Source organism: Emydura macquarii, unplaced genomic scaffold (genome assembly GCF_026122565.2).
Source record: "Emydura macquarii macquarii isolate MOO-44397 ecotype Brisbane River unplaced genomic scaffold, CSIRO-AGI_Emac_v2 contig_1253, whole genome shotgun sequence".
Classification (NCBI taxonomy): Eukaryota; Metazoa; Chordata; order Testudines; family Chelidae; genus Emydura; species Emydura macquarii.
Window position 1 is genome coordinate 73,373,501 of NW_027131390.1, and position 21,491 is coordinate 73,394,991.

The 21,491-nt window shown below is 39.8% G+C and overlaps 2 protein-coding genes across 6 annotated transcripts in view; one reads left to right on the forward strand and one right to left on the reverse strand.

Moving 5' to 3' along the window:
• Positions 1–3,910, forward strand: part of GPR155 (G protein-coupled receptor 155) — a 46,746-nt gene extending 42,836 nt beyond the window's left edge. For 3 of the 5 annotated variants that reach the window (XM_067549220.1, XM_067549218.1, XM_067549219.1), the window contains exon 16: positions 1,790–3,910. In XM_067549220.1, the coding sequence (XP_067405321.1) occupies positions 1,790–2,012 (223 nt within the window). In that variant the 3' untranslated portion in view covers positions 2,013–3,910. The other 2 variants (XM_067549222.1, XM_067549221.1) reach the window with 2 other exon arrangements.
• A 6,750-nt stretch (positions 3,911–10,660) lies between these two features.
• Positions 10,661–21,470, reverse strand: SCRN3 (secernin 3). Its single transcript, XM_067549223.1, has 8 exons — positions 21,432–21,470; positions 20,822–20,999; positions 19,380–19,561; positions 18,293–18,492; positions 17,360–17,572; positions 14,318–14,480; positions 13,757–13,937; positions 10,661–12,572 (listed from the first exon to the last, which is right to left on the reverse strand). The coding sequence occupies exons 2-8, from the start codon at positions 20,990–20,992 to the stop codon at positions 12,417–12,419; spliced, it is 1,266 nt and encodes a 421-aa protein (XP_067405324.1). The 5' UTR covers positions 20,993–20,999; positions 21,432–21,470; the 3' UTR covers positions 10,661–12,416.
• Positions 21,471–21,491: the final 21 nt, after the last annotated feature.

The following is a 21,491-nucleotide window of genomic DNA, read 5'->3' on the forward strand; positions in this document are numbered from 1 at the left end:
GTACTCCAAATCTGGCCTCACCAGTGCCAAATAGAGGGGAATAATCAACGTCTCTCAATCTGCCGGCAATGCTCCTACTAATGCAGCCCAATATAGTGTTAGCCTTCTTGGCAACAAGGGCACACTGTTGACTCCAGCTTCTTGTCCACTGTAACCCCCAGGTCCTTTTCTGCATTCACCGTGGCTTCTTGAGTAAAGACTTATCATGTGGTTCTGGGTTTGCAGGTCCCTTACAAGTTCATCTATTCTTGTTGCTTATTCATCACCTGAAGTCCTAATCATCTTGTGATGTCACACAAAGCTTTCAGAAACAAATGGATGCCCCAAACTGAAGATTATAGCTTCAAGTTCATGTTTGAGGTGGGGCGTAGGGGAGAAGTAGCAGCAGGAGCAGGCTAACTTAAAGAAAAGCATTTCTGCTTGTTTTGCAAATATCCATGGTATAAAGAAAAGGGAAGAATGATTGTTCTAATTAGAACGCTTCAGATCATCCCATGATGTGTAACTCTTTAAAGGAGGATGAAGTAAGACAGTCCGGATAGCCTGCTTCCTACCACACAAGCAAACTTGGTGCATCAGGAGATATTTTTACGAGGTAGACAGGGGTGAGCTTTGTACCTACATGTTGTGTGGCAATTTATCTCCCCTCCTATTTCTTTGCTTTTACAATTTGTTTCATTCATTTGAGAATTAATCAGACTTGAATGTGGTTCAGTTTAAGAGAATTTTCTTTGCAGGCAAAAATGTACATGGACAGATGATCATTTAGATCACAAGGCAGATAGCAGAAGAGTGAAACACAAGCTTGCGCATATGTTTTTGGTCTCTGTACTTTAAAAAAAAAATTCAATTTCTGATATCAAATATTTTTTTCATTTTATATTTAAATATTCATCTAATTTCTCCTTGATTTAATAATACTGTGTCTGAGAGTCTACTATTTAGATTTTGTTTTTTGGCTTTATTGCTCCACTAATATAAGCTAACATTTGCTCTTGTTTTTACTACTTGTTTTAATTAAAATATAAAAAAGTTCATGGTTCGTTGCTGTTTTGTGTAACTATTAATCATCTTTCTTTGCTCAAACTTCAGAAACCCCGCAGTTGGGTTCCATAGAGCAAATTTTAGATAAGCAGAAATAATCATTGCCACAGGTAAATTTCTGAGTGATAGTTTTACTACTACTGGCTAGAAAGTAGTAATATTGCCTCACTAGTCAAAAAACCAATACAAAGCATGTCCATCTTGCACCCGTGTTATATTGTTCTCAATTGTTCCCTCTGTGTTAAATAAAGATTCAGTAGGATAAGCAAAGTAAGTGTCTTATCTACAATATACATAACTATTCAATGGCCAGTTAAAATGGAAGAAAAGTGAGCATTAAAGTGCAGCCCAAGTACCTAACACTACTGGCATTTTACATTTAATTAAATCAGGTATTTTTGTTACGGAAGTGGTCATGCTAATGAATACAGTTGAAGTAGTATCCTATCATTAGTATGTGTACGTGTGTTGTAATAGAATTGCTATGCAGATTCAATAAAGTTTATTTTACAGGCATAACAAGAGACTTGCATGCATTTTGCTTTTCACTGAGGTGTTTATAGGAAAAGGTAATGAAATGTGCATGTCCTTAACATACAGAACTAACAGGTTCTCTTCTAACATACTTTTAACTATCATGCTGTCTTTCCTTGTTTCCCCGTATTTTTCCTTGCCTTCCCCCCATCATGCAGTGGTGATAGCAGATTTACAGAACATATGGGTGAATCATTCCTTTGACATACAGGTGTGGTGCAAAGACCTCGACTGGCATCTTCTTTGGCTGTGAGCTGGTGAACTGGCTTATCCAAGTTGGCCTTGCTTCTGACCGTGGTGAAGCTGTGATATATGGAGACAGACTGGTGAAAGGAGGAGTCATCCAGCATATTACCAATGAATTTGAATTTCGGGATGAATACTTATACTACCGCTTTATTCATAAGAAATCCATGGTGACCAAAAGCCACTGAACTGGGCATGTACTCAGAGAGTAGGCAACAAAGGGCAAGTTCTCATCTACCCTCACCACTGATATCTAAAGCATTTTCTTTCTTATGACCCTTACCGAACTGGGTGTTCCTCACTTGTAATGCATAAGAAATTTGGTGGTTCTTGTTCCACCTAAAGGAAATTGTAGTAATGGCCTGCTTTGAATGCTCACTAATGCAAAAATCTGTTTTAATTATTTTAAGTAATGTAACTGTAAAACTAAGTAGGACTCTCATGGTTCAAGTTATTTTTCCAGTTTGAATATAAGCAATAGTAAAATGATTCTCTCTCTCCCCGCACAATAAAACTGCATTTAACAGCTGATGCCACATTAAAAACTTTTCAACATTTTATGTAGAGAATATTTCCTTACCCTGGTGAAATCCTGAGCCCCCATTGGGAGTTTTTCCTTTGACTTAATGGGGCCAGGATTCCCCCCTGCCGCCCAGTACCCTTGCATAAAGCCAGGAACTCTATATTCAACTGTTTATGCTGTTTATTCCTCCCTTGAAGATAAATCCTCTATTTGCAATTACATAATTGCTTGTGAAAATGATCACAATATCAAGAGATTAGGATTGAGAAATTAGCAGATGAATGATTAACAAAGATCCTGGTTTTATACAAGTTTACCAAGAGATGTTTTTAAAAAAAAAACAACCAAACCAAACAAGACCCTGAAAAAATGACAGAATATAATGAATTCTAAATAGTTTGTTTTCTGAAGTTTTTCTTTTAGGCATTAGTAACTCTGCAAAGACAGAGTGGCCAGCAAATTATACCTTCTGAAAATCAGGCCCTTCATCTTCAAACCCTAGAAGCAATTGCAGCTCTTGTGGAGGGCGGTAGGCATTCACTCTCTCAAAAGCAAGCCCAAAATTTTGAACAAAGCATAAAACCTTTAAACTAGGTGTAATGACTTTAAAATGCCTGGTCCAAAGAACCCTTGTTGAACTTCTGAATTTGGTTTTAGAATATCTAAGGATTTGAAAATTACTTAGTATTCATTCTTTATCAAAGCTTTATTTCATGGATACAAGATAATCAAATTCCAATAAGTCCCAGTAATGTGTCTCAAGTGTTCAAATAGTTACTTTAGTACTGTATACTATAGTCAGATCTAACTTGAATGTACCAAAAAGGAGAGTTTGAGTCCATCTTATTTGTAATAATTGGAAATGGTTAAAGCAGAACCCTGGAGTATGGAATAGCCCTTTTTACTGCCCTTTTAAAACTGCAATGAGAGCGCTAAATTGTTTCCATAAAACTTCTAATCGCCAGTGTAATTGAAAAAGCAAGAACAAAATCAGCTTTGTTTCCTCATCAGGAGTAGCTAAATGCATACCTCAATTTCCCTCAGCCTTTTTTTTTTTTTTTTTTTTTTTTTTTTTTTTTTTTTTTTAAAATAAACATTTTACTTTACCGTTTTATGTGGCCATTATCTGCTAGTAAAACTATAGTCATTTTAACAGCATAAACCACTGAATAAGGAGAAGTGACTTTACAGTAACTACAATTTGGATGTTACCCCACATGTATGCAAGACTGACACTGAGAAACCAATTCCTTTTGCTGTCAAATATGTAGTCTTACTGCACGTTAGTCTGCTGTGTGCACTGATGCAGATAGTGTCCTACTGTATGCTATACAAACTAGCATATTCTTTTTCCATAACAAAGAAACTGACATTTGTAGCAGGCCGTGGATTAGCATAATCCAGGAATGAAATGGATTGTGTATTTGTTACACTGCAACAGCTGAAAACAACTGTGTTAAAACTATTTTGGATGAATTATGGATATGTGTTTTAAGAATGGAAGCAGTGAATATCTCTAGCTTCTGAATGTTGCAACATCTCAATAAATCCATAATTATTTTATCTTGGGATTCTGAATTTTTGTGTATTGTAATATTATGGGTTATCTCAACAGGCCAAGCACCATAAGGAATACTTTTATCTCCTTGGGAGGGTCTTCTCTTCCTCACACTACAGACTTGGGAATCCCAATTTCTGCCACCTTTTAATACTCTGTAACACTGCTCTCTAATTGACTGGAGGGCTTGCTGTTGACAGTTAATTGATTTCTTTCAAGTGGAGACTATTGTTCTGTTTTCCTATGTGAGTTAATGAGGCGACCTATTCAACCCAGTTGTGAAATATTTTAAATGGCTCAACTCCTGTTTATTGGCTTCCTAGATTAGGTGAGTTCTCCAAACATTCAAGAAATTGGCCAAGTCTTTTTGTTAAAGTATTGAATTTGCCCATCGTCTCAGTAGTCTTTTTCTTCCCACCTTTTCAGTGTCTACAAATAGTCCTTCAGTTGTTTTTCTTTCCATGGGTGCCTTGAGCCTCGCCTAACTTGGCATACCAAATAATCCATCAGTCTCTAAGGGAAAAACATTCAAACTATCATCTTAATTAAAAAGATGCTTTCCTTTCACCATCTTAGACCAACTGATACTTTATCAACTGAGTAACAACATTATGTGACCCACTGATACTGCACCATCAATTTGATTACATAGGTTGTGTACTTTGGTTAACACAACTCTACCTTAAATATAGGGCCTTGTCAGGTTTGGTTTTTTTTCAAGTAGGCTAGGCACCACTACAAACTAAGTAATAGGCTTTAAACAACATTAGGGGATTGTCTAAGCCCTACCACAGCAAGACAGGTGCTTGTTTTCCAGTGCTATCAGTGGAAATATTAAAAGTGGCTTATGAATGCCCATGGCACATTCATGCAGATGTTGGGGACTGAACAGTAGTGGCTTTTGTTATGAAGACATATAAAGACTTGAAAATCTAAAGAAATTGGACTCTTCTGTATTTAAGGTAAGTTAATTATGGGTGAACCTCAATTTTGGCAGTATTTACTTATAATTTGGCAGAAATATGTCCAAACTGCAGAAGGATGATTCAAATACCCTGTAGAATGAAGCACTGAGCTCTAACTTTTTCGTCTATATTTCTAGCACTTACCAAAGGAAGCAGTGGAGAAATAGGACATTTGTACTAGGTTTTTATAATAGAAAACTATTAGGTAATGTTTTTCAGTGAATTGTTGGCAAACAGTCTTCCTCCTCTAATGTTTGAAAAGCAAGTGAGTGGGGCAGGCCCACTGACAGCAATTCCAGGCCACAGGGCAGAACAGTTCCATCCTGCCTTTTCCACCGTGGCTCCGCCCACAGTCTACCCTAGGCCCCTCCCCCCTGCTCAGCCAGCTCGCTGCCGCCTCCCTCCGCCGCCCCTCCTCCCCCCGGCTTGATCCCCTTCCTCTCTTCCACACTCCCCCTTCCTCCAGGTGGCAAGTGACAACCAGGGGAGTTGAGTGGGGGTGGAGGGAGGGACATGGCAAGCAGCAGAGAGGCTGAGTAGGGAATGGGGGGGGGGGGGAGCAGTGAGCGTCCGGGTAGGGCGGGGCCTGGGATGGAGTGGGGGTGGAGTGTGGGTGGGACCACGGGCAGAAGAGCCCTGGGCCATTTTAAATTGCCAGCTAGCCTGGAGTGGAGTCTCTAAACCACATATGTGCAGAGGTTGCCCTCTAGAGGAGAGTTTAGGTTTGTTTGTTCACCCACCTCCAGAATCTAGCACACAGTCTACACTACATATCACTTTAGGCCAGGAAAGGGAAAGCATAATAGACACTAGAGGGGAATAGCCGGAACAATGCTGCATGTTAGAATCTGGGCTGCAACAATGGGACACCCCTACTCATTATGATCAAGTAGTAAGTTAGTCCACTTTATGGGCCTTCTTCACCATTGCATTATTCCTATTTTATGCCTGTGTAAATGTATTGATATCACAGGAATTACACCATCATAAAACTGGGCAGTAGTGAATCAAGGACTATGATGTTAAAAAGTACATTTTTTATTTCACAATCTGACCCCATGGTCTTGGTGACTAAAGCTTGAGCTAAGTTCTGATCCAACAGCTTCTTTCAGCACCTGGGTTTTAACATGAAGCTGTCCATACAGGTGCCCTTCTGGGAGGTGTGACAAGATCACAGCCCAAGATTGTATGACTGCCAAATGGCTCGCCCGATCGAAGACAGGCATCCAGTAGGAGCTCATATGGAACACAGCAAATCATTTTATTCAAAAATATACTCTTGACAGTTTATGAACATTCTTTGTATTGCTAAACCTTCAAGAAATCTTTGGGGTTTTTTTTAGTGTTTGCTAACATAGACATAAAAGAGTCACAGTCAACTTAATCAAACTTTTATAGAAAATGTTTTACCTACTGGTGTTACTTGTAACACCTCAGATAGCTAAAACTAAAAGGTTGCAAAGGTTTTCAGTTTACTTTGTATACTTGGCAGCACTCCACTCAGTTTCAATTTCAACTTTTATTTGTGGGCTCTTTCTCACGATGAGGAAAAGGAAACCGTTTACAAAATAGTAAAACTGGATTTGTAAAACTACAAGTCACCAGGTTGTCTCAGTGGTAGGTATAGTATCTGAAATAACTTAGTTCTCTAAATCAACCACATAAAGTTAACTATCATTTTGATGTGGGTGGACTGGAGGTGTGATACAAAGTTGGTTGAGTTTTATAGTTCTTTGTATAACAATTAAATACTGGATACTTGATTTCAAGGGGAGGAGTTTAAAGCCTTGTCCACACTGGAAATGTTGTTGATGCAAGTTATAGTGATGATCAAAAAGCGCTGTAATTATGCTTGCGCCTCTTCGTACAGCGCTCACTCTGTCGCCAAAGCACGGCCACAGTTGGTGCTCTAGCATCAACAGTGAGAGCAGTGCACTGTGTGCAGCTATCCCACTGTGCAACTCGCTACCTTGTGCTGCTAGGAGTTCTGGGAAGGTGGAGAGGATCACAGTGCACCATGGCTGTGGGCTCAACGTCCCGTGATGCAGTGATTTCTGTCTCATCATTCCATGGATTTCCGACTGTTTTGTGGCAATTTTCAATGGCCCCAGTTTCCTGTGCACCTGCCATCACTATCTAAAAGGATGGATTCTGCACTGCTCTCCACTGTTGTTGTCAGTGTTCAGAACACATCGCATCTGGTCATACAGTATATCATGAGCTCCCAACTGGAACAGGAATCCGAGACACCTGACTTGCTGTGTGTTATTCAAACAAACAATGCTGGATTACTGTTTGCATTCATGGAGCATCTGCACTTGGTGCACTGAAGCTTATGGATACATGAAACAAGCACTGAGTGGTGGGATCGCATTGTTATACAGGTCTGGGATGATGAGCAGTGACTGCAGAGCTTTCGACTGCACAAAGCCATCTTCATGGAACTCTGTGTGGAGCTTGCCCTTGCCCTGCTACATAAGGGCATCGGAATGAGAGCTACCCTCTCGGTGGAGAACCGTGGCAATCACCATGTGGAAACTGGCAACTCCAGACTGCTACTGGTTGGTTGCTAATCAGTCTGGAGTTGGGAAGTCCACCATTGGAGCTGTGTTATCAAAAGTGTGCAGGACCATTAATTGCATTCTGCTATGAAGAATTGTGTTGGAAATGTGTGTGAAATAGTGGATGGCTTTGCAGTGATCGGATTCCCTAACTGTGGTGGGGTGATAGATGGCACACATATCCCAATTTTGGTCCCAGACCATCTTGTGATGGAGTACATCAATAGAAAGGGGTACTTCTCTATGGTGCTGCAGGTGCTCATGGATCACCGTGTGTGTTTCACTGACAGCAACACAGGTTGGTCAGGAAAGGTGCATGATGCACGCATCTTCAGGAACACTGGTCTGTACAGGAAGCTACAAATAGAGACTTTCTTTCCAGACCAAAAGATTCCAATGGGGGATGTTGAGATGCCCATAGTGATCCTGGGAGACCTAGCCTACCCCTTACTACCATGGCTCATGAAGCCTTATATGGGCAACTTGGATAGCAGCAAGGAGCGTTTCACTAACAGGCTGAGCAGGTGCCGAATGATATTTGAATGTGCGTTTGGCAGATCAAAGGCTCGCTGGAGATGCCTTTATGGCAGGCTAGACCTAAATGAGGACAATATTCCCATAGTTATAGTTGCCTGCTGTATGCTCCATAATTTATGTGAAGCTAAGGGTGAAAAAGCTTTCCCTCAGAGGGTACCGCAGAGGCAAATCGTTTTGCATCTAAATATGAACAGCCAGATGCTAGAGGCATTAGAGGGGCACAACAGGGGAGGCTTTTGAATCAGGGAGGTCTTGAGTCATTTTGACAATGATCAACAATAAGGTGTCTCTGTTAACAGCATTGTGCCATGCTATGACTGCTATCCAGCTTACACTGTGTATCATTGTGAGCGGCAACCACCGTGTGCAAGACACAAACAAAGATTGCTTATTCTTCACAGAATGTCTTTATTAAATAATTATTCATAACACACAAAAAGCTGGGCTGGAGGGGAGAAAGCAATGGGGGGCAGTGTGAGCTATGACAGCTGGGTGTAAGTCCAGCTATCGTTCTGGAAGCTGTTTGAAGGGGTGGAGTGAACGGGATACCAAGACAGGCTGGCAGTTTGGTAGGAATGTGTGGGTGGAGTTTGGGAAGGGGCATGGGAAGTAGTTCTGTATTGGCTGCAAGGGGGGGGAAGCATGCATGAATTCAGTCTGCAGAATTATTACTGACTTCAGCAGCTCCGTTTGCTCCTCCATGGCTTTTATCATGCACTTGTGACCTGCTATCACTTGCTCCTTATTTTCCCGTCTCTCCTGCCTATCAATTTTCTGATTTCAGACACAATGTGTCTCCATGCCCTTTTTTTTTTCACCATAGAAGCCGATATTTCACCCCTGAGAGTAAACAGGGAGGATGCCTCTCCTCCATGCGAGCAGCTTCAAACTTGGTCCCTATGCTGCTCGCCCTTGTGCTGCTTTGGTCCCTGCACAAGTGATTGCCAATTGGCGCTGGAAAGTTTCCTACAAGGGGGAAAGAAAGAAAGTTGCTCTGTCAAGGAATCTCTGGCGGATGATTGGCAAGTACCTCCAGTAAAGTTTCTTAGAGATCTCTCTGGAGGATTATTGGGAAATCTTGGTGTGCATTAACATGCTTTTCCGTCACACTGTCTAGCTGAACAGGGGAATGAGAAGCACATGCAAACACAGCTACTCTTGTGCATTTCTATCCCTTCAAACAGCTGTATAGTGCAACAAAGCAATGGACAGCTATACCTCATGTAACTGAGCAGCAACAGCTCAAAAAAATCACTTACCCAAGCTCCCCTCTCCTACATCCTGCATGTGAGAGCTAGAAGGCTAGGACTGGCTTGAAGCCTCCAGGGTCGAGAAGAGGTCCTGGCTTCCCATGTCAGCCGACTACTTGGTCCGTTGCTCTGCATCATCCTCCAACTTGACCTCCTCCATCCATGACTTCGTTGGGGTTGAGTCCAGTGTCTGCTCCCCCAGGCCCACGTAGGTATTCATGGGTCTCTTGGTGGTGGAGGTGGGGTCACCGCAGAGGATGGCTTCCACCTCCTTACAGAAGCGGCAGGGCTTTGGCTCTGCACCAGAGCGATGGTTTGACTCGTAGCCTTTTGGTGTACCCCCTACTGCAGCTCCTTGATTTTCACACAGCACTGCAGTGTGTCCCATTCATAGCCCTTCTCCACCATTAAACAAGAAATCTGACTGTATGTATCAAAGTTCCTTCAGCTGGAGCAGAGCTGGGACTGCACAGCCTCCTCTCCCCAAATGCCGATCAGATCCAGAAGTTCCAGTGTGCTCCAAGTGGGAGAGCGTTTTTGTGCATGGAGCCACCATGGTCAGCTGGGAAGATGAGCTGTGAGCTCTCCACCCCGACCAACTAGGAAGTGGAATTTCAAAAATTCCAGGACTTTAAAGGGGGAGGGGAACATGGCTGCAGGGCAGTGGAGTTCAAACTGGTGGCCAAAGCAGTCAGGATGGGCATTATGGGACATTTCCTGGAGGCCATTTACCACGACATAATCAAATGCAGTGTCTACACTGATGCTTTGTCGCTACAAGTTTGGCGCAAAGAGCTCAATGCCTCTCATCAAGGTGGTTTTATTTTGTCACAAAATCAGGGGAGTTGGGTCAGCGGGGTGGGGAGGTGTGAGGTGGGGGATTGTAGTGTGTATGCCATCACTGTTTTGGTGCAAAAAGCTGACTTTGGTCGACAAAAGTCTGTAACGTAGACCAGGTCTCAGAAGGCCTTGAATAGATGTATACAGAGACCAAAGAGGGCAAGCAGGGTAAGAGAGTAGGTGAACCTGCTCTTAGGGCCTGTATGCACTGTACATCTGATGTAGCCCCTGCAGAGAGAAACACATCTGTAAAACTATTTTAAAGTTTTCTGGAGAGTTTGCCGTAGCTGTAATCCTGATCACAATTTTAGACCCTATATTTAATTTATAGAATTATAAAAATGTGTTAATCACTTCCAACACCTTGCCATAGAAGTGTTGTTCTTTCAAATACTTCACATTGTGGGGGAATGCGCAAGAGACTCCCTACTTGGCAGTTTGTATTTACGGTAGCTGTGGGGTACGAGGGTTTCCTCTGGTTGAATTTTTCATGCCTCTGCTAGTGCGTGTGGCTCCTAATACAGGGAGATACTACAAGAATGTTTTCTCACAGTATTTTGCTGACTAAAGGAGATATTTGTTGTTAAATAATTAGATGCTAGTCCATTTCAAAACAATTTTAATGTATATGAAGAATTGTAACAAAGTGCAGCCTGGACGCTTTCTATTAGACAGTCTTAGTTATAGACACAGAAAAGCAACAATTTTTAAATGGGGGGAAATTAACTATTTGTATAAGTTTTTCAAATTTATCCAGGAAAAGTAAAAGTCTTGTTAAAAAAAAAAATACTTTGTATAAATTGATTTCTGTGATAATAGTGATTGCCTGGTATATTTAATGTGTCTTATTACTTACAGTTACTAACTAGTTACAGAAAATGTAAACTGATTTTTATGTATGCCCATAATATAATATCACCAGTTATTTTATACATTCTATACTTCAGATACTTTCTCCTTTACAAGTCTATCTTACCTTTGGCTTGATTCTGTATGAATGAAGTCAGAATCCTGTCTCTATCCTTTCAGTCTCTTGCCATGAACATGAAGGTAATATTACAAATTCATCACGACTTTAATACAGGATCAAGGATTTAACTTTGCTGAAACAAATCCTAAATTAGTAGCTTTGGCAAGACAAGTTAACCTAAAGCAGAAAAGTTTAAAAGGTGTCTTTTAAAAACTGTCATGCTGTCAAAGTACACACACTTCAGATCTTTAAATACTCAGACCTATTATTCATTGTACTTGTGTGTTTTAAACAGGTTCAATGATTCAATAAAAAGATTACCAAAAAAGCTGTCTTGAAAACTGCACGGGCAGAATTAATTTCAAAGTAATCATAAAATAGTATGTAAAACCAAAACACACCTTCTTTCTAAATAAAAGTTAGCAAATGTATGAGGATGGGGAAGTTAAATGTTTTGTTGTAACTGGCAGGACATTTTGTACTGCTAAGATACCAAACACTCATTACCTTAATGCAACTTGAAAGTCTAAGCTATTTCATCAAATTTCAGAACAATTTACTGATTGTAAAGTTGAAGCTGTAATTTGGTTTTAAAATGGCAGATTATTTTAGGCACACACAATCCATGTGTCAGTTTGAAGGTTAGTTTGTCATTCATAATTGTGAAAGTGGCAATACAAGTATAACATACATAACAGTGCAATACTAGATTGAACTATAGTCTATCCAAGTGTACAACTGTAATGTAAACTCTTACTGCTGACAAGTAACGTATTTTTCTTTGTGTGGCAATTGTACAACTGGAGGGTTATTAGTAGAGAGTTTAAGTCTGGGTGCTGCAACTTTTATTTGTTTTACAGAAATAAAATAAGCTCAAAGGATAATGATGCATAATAGTGGCTTCTGCATTTTAGAGAATCCTCATTTGGCCATTTTAATTCAGACGTGAAATTATGCTATGATGATCGACTTGGGTAACACTTCTTGAGTTTAAAATCTACATGCATATTCACAGAGTGAGTTGCTCAAATCAAAGATGCACAGAATGAAACTCTTAATTATAAAATAACCAAGCATTTTAATATCTATTAGGCATTTTAATATTTAGTTGAGTTAATGAAGTTGATTCTAACTGGCATTTCACCTAATTGAAATATTCTTTACCTTCAGCCAAGTGTCATTTAAAGGAAAAATTATTCCCTACCTTTGAAAACCTTTCTTTTGTCTGATCATTATCAAAAGTCCCTTGGCCAGAATATATAAGATGCTGAACACATAATCATCAATGGGAAATCATTTTTGGAAAGTAAGATTTGATCCCTAGAGCCACATGACTACAAGGGATGATGATCACTAAGATCAAATTCCACTGCATTTGATTTATACTCTTAGGCATATGTATTGATTTCCTCTTCCACACACTGTGAAAAAAGGTTAACAGCTTGGTTAACATCAAGACATCCATTTTGCAGGATTGATTCCATCTTCCTAATTTTCTCTTTCTCCAACTTCCGTATCTGTTCCATTATCTCTTTACCTTTTTCCTACAAAAACAAAAAACCACATTTCCGAATGAAACTAACAACAATGTACAGTTTAAAATAAAGGCTTGCTATAGTCAGTTATCCTTCTACCTAGACTTATACCTGTGCCCATAACAACAGTTTGTAATAGTAGTGGGAATCAATGCTGTCCGTTTTGTTTAGATTACATAGTGTTCTTGCTCAGGTATTCTGTCCCTTATACAATACATGCCCCATCTATCTACAAGTTACAAGCCTTTTGTGTGAGGGGCTGGAATGGAAAAACTAAAACCAGTGATTCCAGCAGCAAAACTTAATTGTACAGAAGTGCCTTTTTAGAATTGGGGGTGGGTGTAGCTTCTGAATAGCCCTGTCTTTGAATGGCATCCATATTTGGACGCCAAGTTAAAATAAATTCTAAGCTCTACTTCACCAAAAGCAAATGACCTTTTAGGAGTCAGCAATTAGTCTCTTTGCTCCACAAGATGTAGGCAATTCTAATGAGGAGGAAAACGGGGGCCTGTAATTCTCTAAAGTGTATCAATAAGGAAAGCTGTAATGTAAACAGGGCTCATGTTTAACACAATATAGTCTTGACCTGCTCTGAGTAGCATTAAACAAAACTGATAAATGCCTGAGACTTGTCTTGGCTACACCCTTGCCCATTGCCACCATCAGTTTATCTGTGGGAATTAGGGCTTCCATTATTCCTGGTGTAAGCACAGCTATGGTTTGGCAAAGTAGTACCAATGTATGACTGGTGCAGTAAGCATGTTTGAAATCCTCATCTGTGGCTGGTATGCTGTACTGCTGTAAGTATCTTCAGATCCAAGAGCAGCACTAGTGATTGCTGGGAGTGTTCTGACCAGGGGCCATTCCTTCCCTGCTGGGGTTGTTAAGTAGTACCCCCATAATCTGGCTGATGCAATCACAAGAGAGGGAAAGAGTAGTTTGCCTGCTCTATTCCAGGCTCTGGGAACTCTAGGACCGAAGTTTGACTGGCCGTGCCTGAGCCAAGGATTGATTGTGGCCCCTTGGCATTTCTGAAATGTGTGCATACTGGAGGCTGGGCAGGCTGCACACTGCTGCACTACATAAATATTCTTCACCATCCAACAAACTGGAGTATTAAATAGTATCACATCTGCAAAACACGAGTGGAGGGAATTACATAAATTACCACCTTGCACTGAAATCAAATGTACCTTGAAGGTATCCATAACCACAGCAGCCCTTTCATGCTGCTTATAGAGTTCATGTCTTCGATCTGGCTTTGTCAGAAACCGTGGTTTCTTCTTCACTGGATCATCATGACCAAATGCTGGTGAGCTGGTTTTTAGTAACTGAGTAATATTTGGCACAAAAATAAAAGGCTTAAAAACAGATCTAGAGAGAGGAAACAGAACATAGATCCTTTACTGATAGAGTTTTATTAAAGGTACCAAGTAGAAGTCAATGCGTCGTATTTTTCCCTCCATTTCTCCCTTCTACTTCCACTGTAGAAAGGCTTCTAATAACTCTTAGCCCTGTTTTAAGTAAATTAGTAGTTTAAAATGTGTATGAAGTCTCCCAACATTTACATCAGTGTTATGCATGTACATAAAGCGGTAATGAACTGCTAAATTATGACATATATATTTTGCTCTCACTACATTTTGAGGCTTGTTTTAAAATAACAAAATAAAACTAATAAGCAAGTAAATGACATCATCTGATAACTTAGAAAACATGTGCTATGTTTTCATTTTAATTAGTTATTGCATCACCTGTCAGGGTCTGGAGTTCCTGTAAAGAAATGAATACAAGAAAGACGTGGCTCCTGAGGTAGTATGGAGACCATACTTCCAGTTGTCATAAATCCTCCTTCCATATTAATGCCGCTCTCTTTATCCCGAAGAATTTCCATCATTCTTTCAGCAGTTATATTGCCTATTTAAAATACAAAACAATGACTTTACATACAAGACTACTAGCAACTAAATGCCATCTACTCTACAATCTCCTACTTCACTCCTCAAATTTTTCAAAGCTAATGTTCATTTTAATATGCTGTGTTGACAAAAAGGCTGGTGCAAAACAAGAGATATCAGAGTCGCTTCCTACATCCTAGTTAAAAATATGAAACACATACTCTATAGCTCCATCATGAAAGCAAATAATTCTTCAGTCCACATACATACTGGAATAAACACATGTTTAAAATAGCAAATAAGATTACTATTTTATTTTTATCTTTTCTGATAGGTAAATGACAATGTGATATTGCATTTATGACTCAAGTGCTATAAAAAATGTATTTTGGATTTCCAAAGTGTATGACAAATAATAAACCTAGCAAGCAATTCACATAAAATAACCTTTTAGATGAAAATTCATAGTTCAAGATGAAAGACTAAACTTCCTAAGTGCTATGCAGGAGTTAAGCAGACACATCACAGTATTGATTATTGGTATTATCTGTATATACATCCCACTAGACTGCTTTGAAAATATAAAAATAATGACAACTATATGTGGATTTCCTATGCACTGCTTTGAAAATGCAACTCTAAGAGATTAGACTGTTCCTTATTATTTGACTTCCCAAGTAATTTATATTTCAAGATGACAGCTGAAATGATGCACTAGAGAACAATCAGTTTTATATCTTGAATGGAATGGAACCACACTAACGTATCCACTTGTGAAAGGCTATGCAATACTGATCAGCCAGCACACAACTAAATAAGGCAAACTGGAGTGCAGCATCCTTGTGAAAATAATTTTCTTTCTGAGATAGGGTGAATGGAACCCCTTCATTGGTATTGGCTATTCTTGTGAAAGTTCTAAAAGTAAATTATTTTCAAGTAATTAATGTACAAATACTATCTCTGGTTTTTATATATTGTAGCGGCTTATGTGAGTGTCTAGTGATGTATTGCCAATATTTTAACAAGGGCACCCACAAACATTTTCTCTCTAAAGCCAGTACAACGGGTGAGCAAGTGCTTATATAAAGGAGGGAAACAGCTAAATATTCATTGTTTTTCCATTTTAAAGGGATATTGGCAACTTGAAACCTCCTATTCTTACTATGGTTCCCTCATATCATCTCTCAATGTATTAAGATTTCTAGTTTAAATGGCCTTGCCATTTCTAGTTGAACTAAGAAAATCATGAAGATGGCTGCTCATTGAGAAAACTTAAGTTGATTTGTCCAAGTTTCCCTGTAAATGATGCAAGTTGCAATCCATGCTGTGCTTCAAGAACGGCAGATGCTTAATTAACCATGTGCATGCACTCCTCTCAAGTATGGGCACAACTGGCTGGAGGAAGCCAGCAGGAGGAAATCAGCACAGTAAACCAAACAGACAAATGAAGGAAACTCAAGAGAAGAGGCAGTTTTCATATTTAGTCAAGGTTAGTCACTACAAACCAAGATTAAAGTGGAGGTCAGCAGCTTGTCCAGCAGGACTAAGTATTAAATTTCTCTTATCTAGATCAAGTTTTTGATTCTCCTGGGTTCCTCATATAGTCTCTCAGTAGTTACTTTACAAACAAACATCAGCTATTTTAAAGGTTTATCCAGACACTGAAGATCAATAGTCTGGAAGATTTTTTTTAAGCTATTGAGAGATAAAGCTTGGAAGGGTGAGATATAACTATGCCTTTGTTGTTGCTCTAAATGAAATAGCTTTCAAGTCATGGATTTTAAAAACATCTAAATGAAATGAAACTATATCAGGCTGATAACTTGAATACCTAGGGTGATTTAAAAATGGCTGAGGTGAATGCCTGAAAATGGGGATTTAGAATGAAAATGCTGATATAATACAGGTATTAAGTATTCAGAACCTGCAATTCCCAAAATGGAGGTGGGATTTACATGATCACCAGAGTAGGATATCTATAGGTAATTCACTAGCAAGCAGTGAATAAGTGCTAAAGCTGGGGTGACAGAGCTCAACAAAACAAAAAGCACACAGGGATGCAATTTGCTTTTTCTTTAGATTAATCATTTCAAATGCAACAGTGAATACAGATGCTATCTTGAGGCATATATACCACAGTTAAAAGCTGCCAAGTAGAAGTGGTTGGAAGAGAAGTGGTAGTTTCTCTCTGCAGAAATGTGAAGAAAAGTTATGTGAATAAGTTGGTAATTTAAGATTTTCCTCTGATAGTTCTGTAAATTCCTTTATCCTGCTTTCAGATGGGGTGTTTTTACTACACTATACAATTTTAAAAGTAACTTTTTTAGAAGCTGTTTTTAATATAAGTATCTTCAAGTCCAAAAAGAAGTTTAGATTAGGCAGAATGACTTAATATTTATATGAAAAGAGTGTTCAGAGATGTGTTGAGTTAAAAACTGTACAAATATAGGCCTACCCCAAAGCTCTACTCAAGCTTGTACATGTGGCAGTGAATTTTTGGAAGTCTGCTTTTATTCTGGTAAGTAGGTGGATGGCAAATAATCCATCACATATTCCAGAATTAGTCAGTCCTTGCTGAGCATAGAACAACATCGCCCTGACTTGGTCAGCCTAGAGGTACTGCTGAAGTATAAAAGGTTTTTAATATATAAAATTTGTTTTATTATTATTTAGCCTCACTCATTTCAGAAAGATGCAGAAAATATTCGAAAACTTAAAAATCATGAACAGCCTTGAAAAATCCAAGCACTCTAATATCATCTTCAATTCACCTTATTGAATTAACCCAGTGTATGTATTTACTAATACGGCAGATGTTTTAATTGCTTGAATTAAATGCACACAGCATACTAAATACTTTTATTTGGTTTTCTATATTCAAATAATAATAATAGGTACCTTTGTGTTCATTCAGTAACTTATAGCCTTCGCAATATCTGCCCCTTGAAGTTGTCATTCTAGCAGTATTTACATAGGAATATATGGCAGCAAAATCAAATTCTTTTTCACCATCCCACCAGCCTTTGCTCTTAGCATAATCTCTCATTTCTGGATGTTCCCGATCAATCTTGGTTGTTATGGAGAACTGGTTGGAGATATTCCGCACACCCTCTGTTTGTAAAGTGGGAAAAGAAATTTCATCTCTCTTATGCAGTGATTTATCCACTGTTTTATTTGTTTACATTTAGCTTACTGAAACCGATTTTGTATTTTACAGCTTTTTTTGAAGTTTTCATGAAACGTGCTGAGTTCCCCTGCAATCATTGGGATATTTTTGGCTTCTCTCTCTCCCATCACATACATCCAGGCCATATCCAAATTCTACTGCTGCTGCTTCCTCCTCAACAACTCTGAGATTCACTCTTTTCTTTCCATTCCCCCAGCCAAGTCTTTTATTTAGGTCCTCATTATATTCCAGATCAGCTACTGCACCAGCCTTCCCTTGGGCCTCCCAAACAATTCTCCCTCTCCAATGCATATAAAAAACAAACAGCTGACAGTCATCTTCTCTGCCCATCAAGTAGATCCACTCACTCCTCTCTTTGAATCCTTCCCATAGCTCCATGTCTATTATCACATCAAATTTTAAACGTCATCACCACCCTTAAAGCTCTACATAATTTTGCCATTCTCTTATCACGCTTCACGTTGCCTATGTTCGCTCCTCCCTTAGTGTTTCCCAGTTTCTTGCGCTTTCACCTGTGTGGCCCATGTATGGTAACCTCCCTGAGCTTATCTCCTAATGAAGCAGTTAGTTTATGGAAAGGAGGGAATTACACAAGCTATTGCACTGGGAAGATTTAAAACCCTAATGAAGAATGTTACTCATACCTTCTACTTTCTCCGCTGCCCAGTATTTTCCTGAAGTCTCCAGTACCCAAGCCTCCTTTCTATCCGCTATCAGAAAACTGTTATGGTAGGTAAATACCATATGACTCTCCATACAGTTTCCTCCTTGACCATATTTTTCTAGCAAGTCAACCATGACAGTGAGCGCATTTTCAGCTGTATCAGCTCTTTCGAGTCCAAGTCTAAACCAAAATTAAGATGTTACCGTATATAAGCTTGTTTTAGAAGAATTCATAAACATGAATATTCAAGTTGAAGCTGAAGAGTGATACTATGTTGGGGTAGGAGTACCCTCTCCCTGTCTAACCCGGGAAGGAATCAGATCCCTTCCCTGGGAAGAAAAGAGGAACCTATCTGAGCTCCTTGTTAAGCTGTTGGATGGAGGATCTGATGACTGTGCCTCCTCTGTGTGTGAGGGGGAAAGGGGGGGGGGGGGGGCCGGGAATAAAATGGAAGTGTGCGAAGGAGGAAGAAGAAAGTTCCTGGGAAATGTCCTCATTCACTCCCCATTCCTAGATGGGAATTAACTGCCTGCTCTGACCTATGAAAGAAGGGTTAAGCTATTGGCAGAGACTTCTACCATAGTAAGACTAGTTTTGTTCTTGATTATTTATTTCTAGCCAATTAGAAATTGGCAAAAAGGAGCTGGGTGTTTGTTTTATTTGGGGATCCGTGGCCAAAGCTGAGAGAGAGAAAAGAAAATTTGGGAGGAACAATTACAGGGCATGACCCCAGCCCTCAAACTGCAACAGTGCACTTGTGAGAATTTTAATTCATAATTATCTTTTAAAAAGTTTCTAGTAGTACTGATAGAATAATTTCTAATATCTTTCTTTGCAGTCTGTTTTAATACCTCATCCATCTCAAAGATTCCCAATGATTATAACGTAAGTTGGATCAGGTCTTTCTTCTTAGAAGTGTTTATATTTTAACCAAGAACAGAACAGCAGAAAAGGCAGGTTTCTTGTCTTTAGAGCATGCTTGTTTCCATATAAAAACATGTATCTGAGTTATATCTTAAATCCAAATTCAACATAGTATACACAATACAACTACAGTATGTTGCAACCTGAGGAGGTCCATGCCTAGAAGTGCTTCATTATCACAGACTTCTTCTCGTCCCCACACTGCTTCATTCCCAATGCAAACTCCATGTTCATTGGCTCCCATTTCAGCACCCCATAGCCAAGATGGACGACTCAAAACAACTGCGTATGTTTTTGCTGCTTGCTCAATTTCTATATAGGTGCACTGAAAGAAAAATCATGGCACAAGAAGTGTGACCCAAATTCAAAATAGTACTTAATGAATGCAGGCCCTGAAAGGTTTCATTCAGCTAGATCTCCTAGCTATGGTTGGAAGAGGCACTTCCAACCATAACCAACCAAATTATATTGTACTTACAATTCCTCCTCTTCTCCTTATCCCTCAAAACCATAGAATAGTGAGCTATCATTTAAAAAAAAACAGTCAGTAGAAATGCATATATATACTGTGCAAGTGAAGTAGTATAATTAATGGAAACAAGCTTTCTTCAAGGGTACTTGATTCCTAACTTGCAGGGGAAGACAAAATAATATATGGTATCTGGTTTCCTATTCAAATGATTAAAGGAATACTGACACATATTTTGGACCCCCAAATTCTATCTATTTTCAAATAGTTCTCTAATCAAGGTAATTGGATTGTTAAATGTAGCTTTGAGAGAAATTTACTGTATTACTGATACTAGATACAGTATTACTCTATTAAAATAATTACAATAAAAATATGATCTGTTGCAGCAGGGGCTGCAAAAGAAGACAAAATAACTTCTATCTTCATGAATTATCATGGCAACACAGATACTGAAAAATATCTTTAAAGTCTGGCAACGTGCTCAAATCTTACACAGAACAGTAAAGTTGGCCCGTGGTCCTGTCCTTCCATTTTAAAGTGTGTACTGATGAGAAAAAGCAGGATTTTCCTGAAGTTGCTCAAACTCCTTCTACAGGCCTGCATGTAAGTTCACTATTAGGTATATCACCTGGAAGGAAGGTGCTCTAGGGAGGTAGTTAGCTACACATTTCAAAAGGCCCCCAAAGTAACTTCTATGCTGCAGGCAGACTCCTGGGTCCAGGTTCTCTGCTGTGCCAGATGTTGGGTATCTATAAATAAACTAATATGCTGCTAAAAGCAATCTTCATCAGAAAAGTCCAAGCAATGGCTAGACTGGGACCCACAAAAAGTGGGTTTAGACTGAGTCAAATCAAACAAGGTCCTCAAATGTAGAGTCTGAAGGGGTGTCCAAAGCTAACTCTCATTCTCCTTGCAATAGTGGGTATTTCTGATGGAGGGTTATGATCCTGCTGTGCTCAGGTATTACACCACAATACAAAACTCACACTATTTTACATGTTGTGCTTAGCCAGACACAGGAGATTTTTTAAAACTCATGTTTAATTCTTTACTATTTTTATTATATGGTGGACAAGCACTGTTTGTTTCTGTTCCAGGAGACTTTGCTCTTACCTCAAGCTTTTCTCCTGGCTTATGAGAAGCAGCAGGGAAATAGACTATCTCTTGCACTTCGTCAGACGGTCGATCTGAATTTTTTCCAAAAACAATCCGGCTGCCAACTGTTGCTGGAGGCAGTGCCACAAATGTGTCACAGGAGCAAGGTTCAATGGTTCCTGAAGCCATCCTTGAACTAAATAATAATGTACAAGAGTGAACTTAAAAATTCAGATGCGGGTGTGCTTCCCCCCTGATAGTGGTATGAGCAGGGGCGCGGGAACAGTTTTTAGGGGGGATGCTGATAATGGAAACCAGGTTTAATTCGGTGTTTGTTATTACTGCTTCAAGCGGGAGGGTGCAGCATCCCCAGTTCCAGCCCCACTGAACCTGAGCCGAGTGCAGTCAATGCACTTTGCCGGTGAGCGGCTGCGATCCCACAGGTAGCTGCACTATTCAGTGACCGGGGCTGACGTGCAAAACGGGAACTAGACGAGCCGCTCTTCTGCGGCACCCGGGACTTCAGGGGAGCAGGAACTGCCGGGGGCGGGGAGGCGGGATGCAGGGATCCTGGCAGGGCAGTAGCGCGCGGGCTGGCAGGTTCGGAGGGGCTCCGCGCAGGGCTCACCTGGCGCACGCGGCCTGCCACGGCCGCTCGGCTCCAGGATTGACGGGTCAGGTGTGACCC

Bases quoted from the DNA above. Each gene is read 5' to 3' on its own strand.
- SCRN3 (XM_067549223.1), bottom strand. From the start codon at position 20,992: ATGGCTTCAGGAACCATTGAACCTTGCTCCTGTGACACATTTGTGGCA. The intron at 17,573-18,292 runs GTATGAGTAACA...CTTTACAAACAG, and splicing joins GGCAGCGGAGAAAGTAGAAG to AGGGTGTGCGGAATATCTCC. The intron at 12,573-13,756 runs GTACATTTGATT...TTGTTTTTGTAG, and splicing joins TGGTTATGGATACCTTCAAG to GAAAAAGGTAAAGAGATAAT.